Below are 14,137 nucleotides of genomic sequence, written 5' to 3'. Positions count from 1 at the left end.
TCTGCATCTGCTGCTCTGCTTGGTTTCAACTCCATGGAACAAAATGCCCCTGCCTGGTCTTCCCCCAACCTGAGCACTCCCCTGCTTTCCTGTCTTTTTTGTGTGTGTTGTAGATTAAATTGTAAGCTCCTTGAGGACAGGGACTGTCTTTCTTTTAATTAATTATATCCTCAGCACTTAGCAGAGTGCCTGACACATAGTAAGCACTTCATAAATGTTTATTGGAGTGGATTGGATTAATGAGTTACTGTGGTCAAAAGAATTCAACACCTGGTGGCCAACATTCTAGCAATGAGTTTTTCTAAACTTAGCAAGGTTAGTCTTCAGATGACAGACACGCGGTCTTTACATATAGTCCTTATTTTGCAAAAGTTTCTCAACATTTTTGGAACATATGGGGAAAAAAGAAGGCAGTTTTTTGCAGTGATGTTGACTTAACTGCGAAAGTACCAAGGTGTTTTTAGCCACTCTTTTTTCCCAAACCATTTTGATGATCGCTTATTCTGTTTAATGAACTTGTAGTATCATAACATAATCACCCAGTTCACTGGATTAATGATGAAAAGAGGAACTGATTTCTCCAATTGCATCATCTGAAGTAAATGTTAACTTTATTTCAGCTGAGTCCTTAGTTAACCACATTAGTGTGACAAATATGTCTTTGTCTAGCATAAGTAATTAGAATTTAATCACTTTAACTGCATCTTAATTACCCCAAATGAATTGAAAGGACATTTAATAGCAAAGATTAAATTGCCTTAATGAACGATTTTTGTGACTACATCAATACTTTAATCGGGTTAGCCACTCCTATCATAAGCTCTCGTCAGCAGAAATAGTAGTAAGAGTTGAGACCACTAGGTGGCACAATTTCATCATTTTTTTTTAAAAATTGTTAGAAAGGCCAAAGAAAAGTGGCACACAGTCACTGTTCTTTGGCTAACTTCCTTTGGGAGCTATGGCATTCTCATGATACGAAAAAGAAATGCAATAGTTCCAGAAATCACAATTCCTAGGATAATATTCAAACTAAAATTTCGGCTACATAATGTTTGGAGACATACAAGGAATAATTGAATTTTTTAGGTTTTCAACATCACATGAAAGACTGCTTGGCCTATTGGATAGAGAGCAAGACTCCAAGGCAGAAACATTTTGGTTCAGTTTCTACCTCCGACACATATTGCTTATATAACCCTGGCCAAATTATTTAGCCTCTGTGTATTCTAAGTGACTCTAATATTGTAGGTTGTAGAGTTTCTTACATCGATGAAGTCATGGGTATAGTTGCTATCCACCTAGATCATTTGACATTTCATAGATACAGTCTGTGTTAATGTATTATCTAAAACATGCATGATCCTTAAAAATAGGCAAAATACAGACATTATATGTGTCAAGCATTAGCTTAAAGGCAAGAAATAGAATTGTGACCTAATATACCCTACTGATCCCTAGAATTACAGAGAAACCCCCCAGCTTGGTCCCAGCAGTCAATGATTCCAGGTGGAATAGAACTACTTATAGGACAAACATAGGGCATGTAGTAGAATGAACAATGACCTGGCAAATTGGTTCCTTTACTGCCTTACTATGTATCTTTTGCTTTCTTTCTCCAGTTTCAACAAATGGAAGCAATAATACATAACTCTAACAGGCATGTTGTGAAGAGAAATGAGGTTGAGAGATGTGAAGTTTTTTGAGATCCCTAGAGAAAAGGCATTTGTGTTATACGCTTAAGGCAATGTTGTTATTTTTCATAGACATTTCAAGTTGGGTCTATATGAAGCTGGAATAGACATAGGGCAAAAACATTCAATCTATTTGGTTCACCTGTACAAGTGGCAAAATCTATCTTTCTGGTTGTTTACCATCTAGTTTGTATATACAGACCAATCATAGTAGATTTGATAAATTAAATGTTAGGGTCTAGTTATATGATTAAAGCATTGTCTTAAAGAGATGTTTTTTTTTTTTATCAGTGTGACTTCCTTAAAGGATCAATGCATTTCCTAAAAAGAAAAAATTTTAAATGATTGGATATGAATGTCATGGAAATGATTAGAAGTGTTATTTTTCTTTGAGGCTGGATAATCACCAAACAGGTGTGGTGAAGTGGAAAGATTGCTGGATTTGAAGTTGAAGGATGTGGGTTTTAGTTAATAATACTTAACTACTCTTGTAAGCTTGGGCAAGTCACAGACTCTTTGGGCCTCCATTTCCTCATCTGTAAAATAAGAGGATCCCTTCTAGCTCTAAATCTGTGATCCTCTGGTAAAAGAACAATGACAAGACATTTTGGGTATCTATTTCCTTTACTTTAAATGTGGATAATAATGCTTCCTTCACTTACCTCATGCAATTGTAAGATATGTATGAGATAGCATATGTGAAAGGACTTAAATGCTTTAATATAATACTGTGTAAACATAAGGCTAGCCAAGTGCCTAGAACATTCTAGGAACATAATAAATGCTTGTTTATGAAGTCCAATTAATTTGAACCATATAATACAAGATTGCTTCTGTGGTTGCTCTGGTCAGTTGCTTCACATCCAGTTACCACACCTTTCCACAACTGCCAGTACAATGATGATGTCCAACATCACTGAATATCAATAGTCAGAAAAGAGAGGGTAACAATGGCATGTCTAATCATTTTCATTTTAATTAGAATTCTTATTTGGCTGCAACCTGTTTTTTTTTTTATCCTGGTGCTGTGAGTCTGTGTTCATTTTCATTGTTAATTGACATGCACTAAGGTTATTTAATAAACTCAGAAAAAAAGGCTCATTAAACTTCAGTGGGGAATTTAAAGACCCATCCTAGTCAGTAATGTATAGTATAGTATAGTATAGTATAGTATAGTATAGTATAGTATAGTATAGTATAGTATAGTATGATATGATATGATATGATATAATATAATATAAGTTTTTTCTTTAACACCATAGATTTAGAGCTGGAAGAAACTTTACCAATAATCTAATCCAACTGACTAATTTTACAGATGAGGTTAAGTGATTTACCCAAGGTCATATGGTTGACAGAGTCAGGATTTCAACCCATTTTCTGACTCCAAATTCAATAGTCTGTTATTACGCTATTTTCTGGCTTGCAAGTTCAAATTATAACTTCCTGTCTAATCTCAGTATCCTCATTAAAGAATGCCTTGCCATAATATGGAAAGGGGGATGGTATTAAAGTTTGGGTTTTTAGGGAAGCATTAAAATGTACATCTGTGGTTGTTAACTGTATATTCAAAGATATAAACCCAGTAATATATATAGAATGCATTTTATGGTGAAGTTGAGTTCTTTTACTTGGATTTTTGAGAGAATAATTAAAAAAATTAAATGATCAAGTAGGTATGCTTCTTAATATTATTAATAGCATATAACATCTTATAATATATTTCTATTATTTGGGGAAATGGAGTAAATTTTTTATGCAAATGCCACATTAATTTATATAGTTTTGTGAGAAGTCCACAACTTAACATCTTCAATCTCAGTCACACCGTAGAACTTTGCCACTACCCTGATTTGGAGTTCCCTACTATCTCCCCATTAGTTGAGGGAACAAACATTGTTAGTGCTCATATAAAACTGATAATTTCTTCCTCTTACCCACAAAAGACTCTGAGGTTGATTTTAGATATAAAATGAATGTATATATTTAATATGTAATATAATATATTCAAATATTCAATGCTTATAGGCAAAGAATAGGGAGAATTGCTTTTTCAAGGACAAAGTCATTTTCTATCAAGGCTGAATAGTGCTGTATCAGTGACACTCCTTATTAGTTACTGACTTCATTAATCGAAGAGTATCCTACTTTACCAGTCTGTGAGCTGGAATTATTTCCTATTAAAAACAACAACAACAACAACAACTGTGTGTAGTAGTGTTCCTTTCATTAGCTGCATCGCCATGAATGTAGAAATGATGACATCAAAACCTATCCTTGTTACTATCGTAACAATCTCCTTAAAGACCAGTTAGATTAGAGATCACTATAGATTTTTCTCAGCACGGATCAAAGGGACTGAATTGAACGTTTTAGTTTAATGATCCAACCCATGTCACACCCACAGGGACGTACATTTAGATTCTACAAAGCAGGTGTGTAAGCACACTCAGACACATGCAGAAAGTGGCTGTGTAGGGTGGGCGGGCCCGGGTAGGGGTGGGGCCCGGAAATCAGTCCTTTGAATTTGACACTTCCATTCACTTTGCAGTGGGTGCAAACATTCCCAGTTGGGAATTCGAGACTCCTCTATAACTTAGCTCACCTCAATTACCACATATTTTTCCTTTTACTACGGCAACTTTCTCAAAACAGTCTTAGCTCCTTTGTAATTGCAAAATAAGGCCCTGCGGGAGAGATGCACTCTAGCACAGGAGGCCCGCAGAAGCCCTGTCCAGGGTACTGAAGGGACAACCCAGCCTAAGCAAACCTAGGGAAAAGAGGCAGTCTAGTCTTGTTCTAAGACAAGTAGTTATTTTTGATTTAGTGGCCCCCGTCTTTCCTAGAGATGATTCTAGACACAATGTGGTTTAAACAAAGAACCCAATTTCCCTGGCTCTGTCTTAGGAGGATTTTGTATTCTAAGAAGGAAATTAAAACAAAGCAAACACAGTGCTAACATTTCCTTGAAGGAAATGCTGTCCATACTGGTTTCCTTTAGGGTGCCCAAGCCTAGGGTCAAGTGAAAACCACACTTTCTAGTCGTATGACTCCAACCTTGATATGGTCAAATAGGTATTACAACAAAAGAAAATGCTTAATTTAAATGCTGATTAAATCTACCTTTGGGAGGAGGAAATGCTCGAAGAAATTTATGGTTAAAGCTGTCTCCCTACTGGGGAATTTTTCAGCCATAGGTTTGGAGGGCCTCAGTATAACCCTTATTTATACTGCAATACCAAGTCTGAGACTTTTAAGTTTTTATATGTGATTCAGTCTCCCTCCTAACAATTACAGTTGCCCAAAATAGAATTGACTGCCTCAGGAAGTAGATTTTCCAAAACCAAATGTCCTCAAGCACAAATTGGATGGCTCTTGTCTGGAATGCTATGGAGAGGGTTCCTATTGAGATATCATCAGGACTTAATGACCTTCGAGGTAACATCCAACTCTGAAATACTATGCTTCTACGGCTCATCACCCTCCTCTTCTGATCTATCTTTTTCCTAATAGTGTTGTTATTAATATTAATTATCATAACAACTAGACATTTTTAATAACCATAGCAATAAGATCCCTTTCCTCTGAACTGCCTGCTGAATGAAAGATTTCCCCAGCTACCAATCTGCCTTATATTGGCCAGTAGGGGGCAAGCCCAGCTTCTAGAAAAGCAAGCTGTAGCAGTTGGGCAACTGAAGGTCGGCAGAAATGTAGGGTAGCATGTCAATATTGTGCATCCAGAGCTCTAGTGTAGATACCTTCCAGTAATCTCATAGAGAAGTCCTGCTCCCCTGGATTTTTTTGTAAGTGGCAGACCAGAAGACAAAGACTATTCCAGGGTTTGTACCTGCTGCTGCAAAATCACCCTGAAAATATGATGTCAAGAAGTGATTAGTGGGGGAGCGGAAGTGTGTTTGTGTGGTGGTGGAGATGGCAAAGCAGAATGTTGATAACACTTCTAATGCCTAGAAACCCACTAGGACAGAGTAGCAGATCATTCTGCTGAGGACTCCATGTACACCTGAATGAGGCCTATTGGCTGAGCAATGTTTGCTACTTCCATTCAAAGAGATTTTTCTTTTCTCTGAGAGGGAAAAGCCCCTGAGGGTAATGGCCTAAACAAGATTTTCTCTGTGTTGGAAACTTGGCCATTTCTACAAAATGGTAGCACCCAGAAGGCCAGGGAAAGCTCTTCTGTCTACCAACCAGGCAGGGAGCTCCTTCCCAATCTTTCTCCTTCCTGGGTGTGTAACCTTTACAGACAATGATACCACAAATGAGAAAAAAAATTCAATAACAAACTATTCCTCCACTTCCCGCAGTGGAGGGAATGAGGAAAGAACAGAATGGGAAAGGGAAATTGGAGTGCGTGCAGTCTCATGCAGCTGTCACTTAGGGTAATTTCGGCCTTACAACACAACTCCGTAGAGAGCATCTGCAGACACTGACACGAAGACTCTACGTATGGCAGAATAGGTTTTGTTACTGCCAGCCTCGGTCACTGTAGGTGACTGTCAGAGAGACAATGATAAGGACACAGACAGAAGCGACCACTAACCTTGGTAGCCGCGGGAAGGTGAGGGGCGGAGTGGGGATAGAAGCTCCGTAACTCACGTTGAGCCCCCAAAGCTGAAACTGGGTGTTAGTGTGCTTGAGCTCTGTGAATGTACGTTTGTGTTGAGGATCTTGCTTGGGGTGAGAAGAGAAATAAATCCCCAGGAGGTTCCCAGCTGGACCATTTCTGCTCCTCCCCCACGGTCCCTTTGTTCACTGCCTCTGCCCTACTCAACGAGCAGCTGCAACTGGCTAAGTCTGGGCCAAAGGTGTGCGTGCGTGTGTGTGTGTGTGTGTGTGTGTGTGTGTGTGTGTGCGCGCGCGCTCGTGTGCGTGTGTGTATCTGTGTCTGTGTCTATGTTGGAGGAGATCCCAAGGCTCTCTCTTTCCTATCATATCCGGCGTTTCCTGAGTGGGCCACTTGTAGGGTGAGAAACCGCTTTCGTCTCAGAGCTGCGGGAAACTTCCCTCCTTAACCTTTTTAAAGGATTAATCTTAGCCCACTCCGAGTGTTCCAAACAGCCCGACTAGTGCAGTTAACTAGCTTCCTCTCTCCTCTTGCCCTGGACCCGGGTTCCCGGCCAGCTTTACCTTCCGGGCACAGAAGAAACGAAGGGACCTGTGCTTAGCTCCTTAGCTTCTCTCTGCCCTCCTTCCCCCAACTTGGAGAAACATTAACAAAAAGCAAATGAAGTTATGCAGGTTTCAGTTATAAATCAACCAGGCCACAAGGCCACTTACAGCAAACAAGCCCCAAGTTGGCCCCGCCGACACTTTCTCAGATTCCGGGTGACCAGGCGTGGGGCTCTGGACCTCTGGATGAAGACAAGGCAATCTCTGTAGCTCCAGGGCGAGGTCACTTTCTCTGTCCAAACTCCCCCAGTCTCCTTGGAATTTCCCAAAGCAGAACAAAATGCAGGATCTGGAAGGGGAAGGACTGGGGAAACACCCGATGCTCATGATTGGAATGAATCTGAGCCGGCCCTGGTGACTTTAGGAATCCATTCCCCTTCTCCCTTAGAGTTAACTTAGGATGAATTCTTTTCATTTTTATTGGTTCCCTCTGGATACCAGCGTAATGCATTTCCGAAACCTCAGTTGTATATACGGAGAGTGTTTGAATCCAAGCAGATATGGAGCCACGCTTTTCTAGGAATATTCAGGTTAACAGATTTAAGTACAGAAGGGTGAATGGAGGCAAAAGCTTCCTCCACATAAGAGTTCCATTTCCCTCCCAGGCGGGTTCAGCAGCTCGGCCAAGCACATTTATGGGATCTCTAATTGGAAACTAATCTCCTCCTCCGTTTGATAGGCGTCCACGTCAGAGGCATGTCACCCCACCCCACCCGGGACACAACACTCTAGCGGCGCGAGAGTTGCTGGGCTGCATCTCTAATGGGGAAGAAGCGATTATTACATTGAGGAAAAAATATTGATTTTTTTCTTGCATCTAATTCCGTGAGACTTCCCTCCGTTGCCCTTCTCATAGTAGCCCACTGTAGCTAATTTTGTTAGGAAACGCATAGCATATTACAGCAAAGCTGAAAAGAGGGAGTTGGATATATATGGGGAGAAGGAGAGGTAAACATTTGGGGCAAATCTTCCAGTTGCCCTAGGGGCCCAGTGGCCTTTCTCCCCCAGTTGCTAATCAAACCGAGACCTCTTTCAGGTCCATATTGGATCCCAGCCCCATCTCTTACTCCAGCCAGGAACTCAAATGGGGTGCTTTTTGGTCTTTACATTGGTAGTGTGCTCCCTTAAGCCGCACACATACTAAAAACCACATTCATTGTAACATTTTCCTTGCTTGAAAATATAAATCTGCTGGAGGTGTCTCCTTTTTGCCTTAAAGAAACACGATTGGGGGGAGTAAAATGAAGAAAAATGCTAGCAGTCCAATTAAAGACTCATTCTAGTCATCCGATTCAATAATTTTTTAAGACTTCTGAAGTCATGGAGAAAAGTCACCCCCAACTACTTCTCTACCATCCCTACAAAAGTTCTTTTAAAATAGAAGTTCAATCATAGTTTCAAAATATTGCTGTATTTCACAACCCTTTACAGAGTAGCCCTAAGGCTATTGAAAGATTGCACACCTCATGCTAAGGTTTACACTTTAATTCCATCCAGGTCATGATCTTGGTTGTCCTCTGTTCCTATTCATTTACTCACTAGCCATCACTACATCACTACTAAAATTGTTTTGTGGCCAACCCATCCTATCCCAGTCTCCAGGTTCCCACAGTTATCTTATAGCCTTTTCCCTCTAGGATTTTTTTTTTGGTCATATAAAAGGGAGGGGAGGGGATAAGAGAAAACTCCCTTCCAGTCTATTTTTACTTGTTTTAAATAAATACAAATGTATTTATTTTAGGGGCAGCAGGTTGCCTCCATTTCTATTGCCTCAGTAGTTCTGCTTCTGGGGGGGGAGGGGAACAATCTATTAAGTTTTTAATGGAAGAGTAGGAAAAATCAGACTGTAGAGAGAGTGAGTAGGAGAGAGTAGGAGAGAGAGGAGGAAGAAGAGAATTAAAGAGAGAAATTGGAGAAAGAGGGGGCAACTGCTGATTAAACTGTGAAGTAAGACTGGACATGGGAGAGAAGAGTTCTGTAACCATTTTCATTCTGAGAAAATGTGACAGGTCAGTACCTTGATATACTATCTATGTAACCAACTAATGCTCCCCCTTTCTGCCAGATTTCTAGCTAGATATTGGATTAGGGAGAAGACTTCAAAAAATCTCTAGAAACCCATTCCCTCTGGAAGGCCCTTTTAGTCCTACTTCAATTCCTGCCTTGAATTAGAGGCCAAGGGAGATCAACTCATTCTTTCCCTTTAGGGCAAGCCATCACAGTCACATACATTGGTTCTCGTTTCAGTACCAGGCTACTATATAGGTCATTTGGTCAACTGATGGGAGAGTATAAATTGGAAAGGTTATACTTAGGGTTCAATCTCTGGTGATCTCCTAGGCCTTAGGAGCGAAGAGAGGGAGAGGAGATCTCATTGATTCCTGTCAACCTGGCCTTTCACAAATGCTTAGGATAAAACTGGAGCTGCTATGGTGTGCTCTTCAGAAAGACAAAACCTTGTTTCCATTGTTAGTTCAGGGCCCCCACTGTGCTTGCATCTGAGTGTAGTGAAAGGGCTCCCACCCTCGAGGTTAATGATCCAACCATTCCTCACCACCTCAACTCCTTCCCAGTGTACATCCAATTGCCCACCCTCACTCCTCTAATGTCTGGGCTTGTCAGGCCTCCCAGACTTCCCTTCATCTCTTATGACAAGAGCTGAAGACAGTCAATGTCATTATCTCCTCCCAAATTAACAGGAAGCCCAAAATTATGAGATTGGGGAATAGACCCAGGTACCTGATGGAGTCCAGAACTAGCAAGAGGACACTTCTTTCCTAAGGAAAAGAGGAATTAGTTTCCAGAGTTAGGAAGGAGTAGGAGGCTGCATGCCCCTTCTAAGTCTCTCATGCTAGAACCTGGGTCTAACTCAACAGCCTCAAGGCAGTGGGTGTGTGTGTCTGTGGAACAGGCTTCTTGGTGATCAAAAGTCCTGTTCTTCCCCCCCTCCCCATTAGGGTAAGAGAGGAGTAAGACAAACATACCTCCCTCGAGGAAAACATTGTCTTCCCTATAGGGGACATGGGGACAGATAACAGTCTATGGTTGAGTGGTCTCTTCCCTCAACCTCTTCCTATTTCCAGAATGAGCCAGAGGGGAAGTTTGAGTAGTGAATGTGAGGAAGGTGTCATTTAAGTGGTGCTGAAAAGAAAATGAAGCAGATAGAAATAGAGGGGCCAGTGAGTACAGTCAATGGAATATAGGAGACCAGGGATGGGGTTCCGGGGTTAGTAGGATTAGAACAGTGTGGTCAAGCCAGAGGAAGATTCAAGAGAAGGAAAATTAAAAGCAAATAGATGTCGCAGTTGGGTTTCAGCCTTGCCTGCACCTGGCCTGTCTCTCTCTTCTCATTGGAAGGGGATGGAGTTAGGGGGACGACCCCACAGGATGGGAGGGAGGGAGTTAGGGGAGCTCTGGCCTTCTCCTCTTTGATTTTAGCCTGTGAAACGGCTCAGTGCCCCCGGCTCTGGCTCGGATTGACTGTCTCTCGTTCTCCTGGGACGAATTAATGGAGAACGATCAGTTAATTAACAAACCCTCATTCAGGCCTTTACCATTCTATTCAAGCCACTCACTCAGCCTGGGAGCAGGGTCTGAGGTGTGGAGGCCGAAGGGGGCGGGAGGATTAAATTAACCTAACTGCAGTCACAGTTCGGCCTCTGATCCCTGAAAAAAAAAAACCAATCAGTTCCATTTCTTCCCTTGGCTACAGCCAGCACCTGGACCCCCTATTTTCCTCACTTCTCTGCCTCGCATCTCCTTAGGTTTTTTTTTTTTTGGTAAATGTCACAAATTCCTCCCATCCTGTGACAACTAGATTCTAGCCTTAACTGTACCATAAAATCGTAAGAATAGCCAGACAGATAACGCTCTTTCCCTAATTCCACCACTGCGGAAATAACAATACCAGCCGGCCACAGACTGAAACTGCCAGGACACAGAAGCTGGTAACCAGTGCGGATCCATCACTCTTCTGCTTCTTTTTTACTTCAGCTCGGAGCTGAAAGCTAATGGAGGGGCTTCCTTCCTACCACACTTGGGATTCTCAGACCCTCCCCCAGACTTTGGGGTTAGTTTTTCAAAGACGCAGCAGAATAAAATGAAATGAAAAGTCCTTAGCATGCAGGCACCTAAGGAAACTCAGCTTAGCTGGGCACAAGCTTGTTTCCCCTCCCTCTTCTTTTCCTTCTCTCTTTCCCCTCCCCAAACTCCTTATTCTACGAAAACATTCAACTCCTCAATAACTGGGTTAGTTTAGAACCAAGGAAGATAGAAAGAGAAAGATGAAACATACACGAACACTCACTTGACACAGACACGTTGCCACCTAGCATAGCTACTTACATAGGATAGGACATCGGCGGTTGTAAATTATGAAACACTTTAGTCTGATGAAGTAGAATCCCAAGCAGGACCCGATTCCCCTACGTAAATGAGTGTAAGTTCGAGACAGTAAAGACTTGAAGTCTTTGCGCATCTCACCCAGAGCACCTGGTATGTTCTGTTCCATTCCCAGAACCCTAGCTTCTTGTACTGGACTGGAGCCCAGAGCATTGGATTGTGAGTCCCGTGTGAACAATACGAATACACATTTACAATAATACTCACCCGTGTACGCGCGTGCACACAACACGAGACTAAGCTGTGGGTAGACCGGGCAGCTAAAGATTCTGGCAGGTATCGCAGGTTTTCTCGAGCCGCTGCCAGAGCCGCTTTCAGCCCTGTTTCCCTACGCAATCCCCAGAAGCCGGAACCCCACTGGCACCTGTGCTTGGGACTGCCTGGTTTGGCTCCCGCGGAAAGACAGAAAGGGGCACAGAGAAAGGGAAGGAAAGCAGCTCGACCTGAGAGACAGTGTACCGAGCGTATTTTCATGCCTGAATTGACTTGTCTAGGTGGAGGCGCAACTAACTCTACCAGGTCAAATTTGGTATCCTCTATCCTGATCCCCCCAGCATCCTAACTAGCTCCTCTGCCCTGCTGGCTCACCTGCTAACCGGAGCGCTGACATTCGCTGGAATTCCGGCTCCTGTAACCACTTCCACATTCTCCGGAAGGTCTCTCGGCCGGATTTCAGTTTGCTCCAGGGTTTAGGGTTGCGCAGCAGGTCTGAGAGGGTCCCTTGCGAGCGGCACAGCACCCTTTGAGCGAAGATGGCCTGAGGGATGCTGTACCGCTTGAGCTCGGTGGTGATCCGCTGCGCCACTTCTTTGGTATTGATTTCTTCCATTTGCCCTGAATTACTTCCATTACTGACCTGGGAGCCGGTCACCGAGGGGTTTGGTTCCCGGGCGGTGCCCAGGATTTGCCCGTGACCCTGGGCATTTAAGTGGGCATGGGGGTGGTGCGGGAGGCCGTTGATGGGTACCATGCCTGCGGAGGTGGGGGTGAGATGCTGTTCCCCGTGCCGGGCTAGCATGGCGGGGTGGTGGGCTTCGAAGCCGTTGGGGGTGAGCATCTTTTCAGCGGGCATGGTGGCGCTTGGGTGGGCATAATGGGGCAGTCCTTGCTGGGAGTTGTGGATGCCCCCCAAACCAGAACCGGAGAGGGGCGAAAGGCTCTGGCCCATGCCGGGTACGTCCTTGTGGTAGGGGGTGTAGAGGTTATTCATGGATGCTAGTCCCCGCTCGTCCCGCATGAGAGTGAAGCTACCGCTCACATTGCCGGCGATCCGCTGGTGGTGATGAGGGTGGTGGTGGTGGTGGTGGTGGTGATGGTGGTGTGGGAACTTGTCCGAGACGGTCGAGATGGGAGGTAGAGGCTGCAAAGGGGTTAACGTGGTATAAGTGCTGGTCATGCTCATACCTGGAGGGGTCTCGCACGCCATGGTCATGGTAGGGTGCAGGGGCCCCGCCAGGGCGTGTTCGGGGGGTCGGTGGTGGTGGTGGTAGTCCCCGCCGCTGTCCAGGATGGACGCCATGCCCATGGAGCGGGGGTGAGCGGGCAAGTGGCTGCTGCGATGGGCTACAGTGCTGCGGTGGTGGGGGCTGCTGCTCATCAGGTCGGCTGTGGCGGGCACCGGCTCATGGCTCACCCCGTGAAGATCGCCAATCGCCTCCATCGTCAGCTGTGCGTTCATTGTGATTCGTGCGACCCGGCGGACAAAACATCTATCTGGCCGGGCAATGAGAACGGTGTAGGAAGTCTTCACATCTGGTGGATGCGGGTTGTTTCGTTGTGTTTGTCTCTCCCTCCTTCTCTCTCGCCCCCACCTCCCTTTCTCGTTCTTTGCTTTCTTAAAAATTAATTTAAAAATGTTTGAGCTGCTTTGGAAACACTGTCCCTCCACCCACTGTTTCCTTCTCTCTTCCCTTTCCTCTTTATAATTATAAGACCCCCGGTTCCTTTAAAATTGCCCCCGCAGCAGCCGTGGTTGGTGTCTGGCTGCGTCCCTCGCCATCTCTAGCCATGTCTCTTTTACTGTTTCAGAGTCTCTGGCCGCCGCTCCGCTGCTGCTATCGGAGGAGAGCTCGCATGCGCACTGGCACGGCCCCCACCCCCACCCCCATTCCGGGCCCGGCCAGTGACGTCCCCATACATATTAAGGAAGGGGCCAGGCGCCTTCCTATCGGAGTCCGGCTGGGGAGTCGCGAGCACATGCAAAAAAGCGAGGAGGGAAAGCGCGAGAGAAGCCTGGAGCTGCAGCTGCAGCTGGAGATGCGCGTCCTGCTCTATTTTGTTGGATGGGCTCAGGCCCGCAGTCTGGCTTTAAAGGATTTCTCCTCCCAGCTCCTGGAAGGGGAGGCCGGAACAGGCCGCCAACCTTTCTGCTCCACTGTTGGGGCCGTGGGGCCGTGTCATCCCCGCCCCCCCACTTACCAACAGGAGCCTCGGGGCCTTAGGCTGTAAGGGAGGAGGGGGCGGGGCTGTCAAAGAACTAGGGGGTGGTGGTGGTGGTGGTGGTGGTGGTGGTGGTGGTGGAGTGGAGCTGTGTGGAGAGGGTAGATAGGAGAGCTGATCCTAAAATCTTCCAGATTTTTTTTCTTGACCCTGGGTTGGAGTGGGGTGCTGTGTGGAAGGAAGGGAGGAAGGGAGGAAGGGTAGCGGGTGGTTTCAGCTTCCTCTTACCTCTATCAAGGACTTCTGGCAACTCTCTTTTTCTCCCCCACCCCACCCCCATCTCAGCCCTAAGAGGGAAGGGTGTAAGGGAAGTGGGACAAAGTTTTCCTGGCCTTGATAGGACAGTGCCAGGACTGGCTTGAGGGCTGGCTCTATTACCCTCAGGGCCGGGCCCTGGGGGCGGGGCTCAGGTGCCTGGG

The 14,137-nt window shown here is 44.9% G+C and overlaps 1 protein-coding gene across 1 annotated transcript in view; it reads right to left on the bottom strand.

Moving 5' to 3' along the window:
* Positions 1-13,747, bottom strand: part of ONECUT1 (one cut homeobox 1) — a 53,633-nt gene extending 39,886 nt beyond the window's left edge. Inside the window, exon 1 of the mRNA XM_020981095.2 lies at positions 11,868-13,747. Coding sequence (XP_020836754.1) covers positions 11,868-12,957 — 1,090 coding nt within the window. The 5' untranslated portion in view covers positions 12,958-13,747. The remainder of the gene's footprint in view (positions 1-11,867) is intronic.
* Between the last annotated feature and the right edge of the window lie 390 nt (positions 13,748-14,137).

The sequence above is a fragment of the Phascolarctos cinereus genome, unplaced genomic scaffold (assembly GCF_003287225.1).
Source record: "Phascolarctos cinereus isolate Bilbo 61053 unplaced genomic scaffold, phaCin_HiC Scaffold_3;HRSCAF=262, whole genome shotgun sequence".
Lineage (NCBI taxonomy): Eukaryota > Metazoa > Chordata > Mammalia > Diprotodontia > Phascolarctidae > Phascolarctos > Phascolarctos cinereus.
This window is presented reverse-complemented; position numbering and strand designations above follow the sequence as displayed.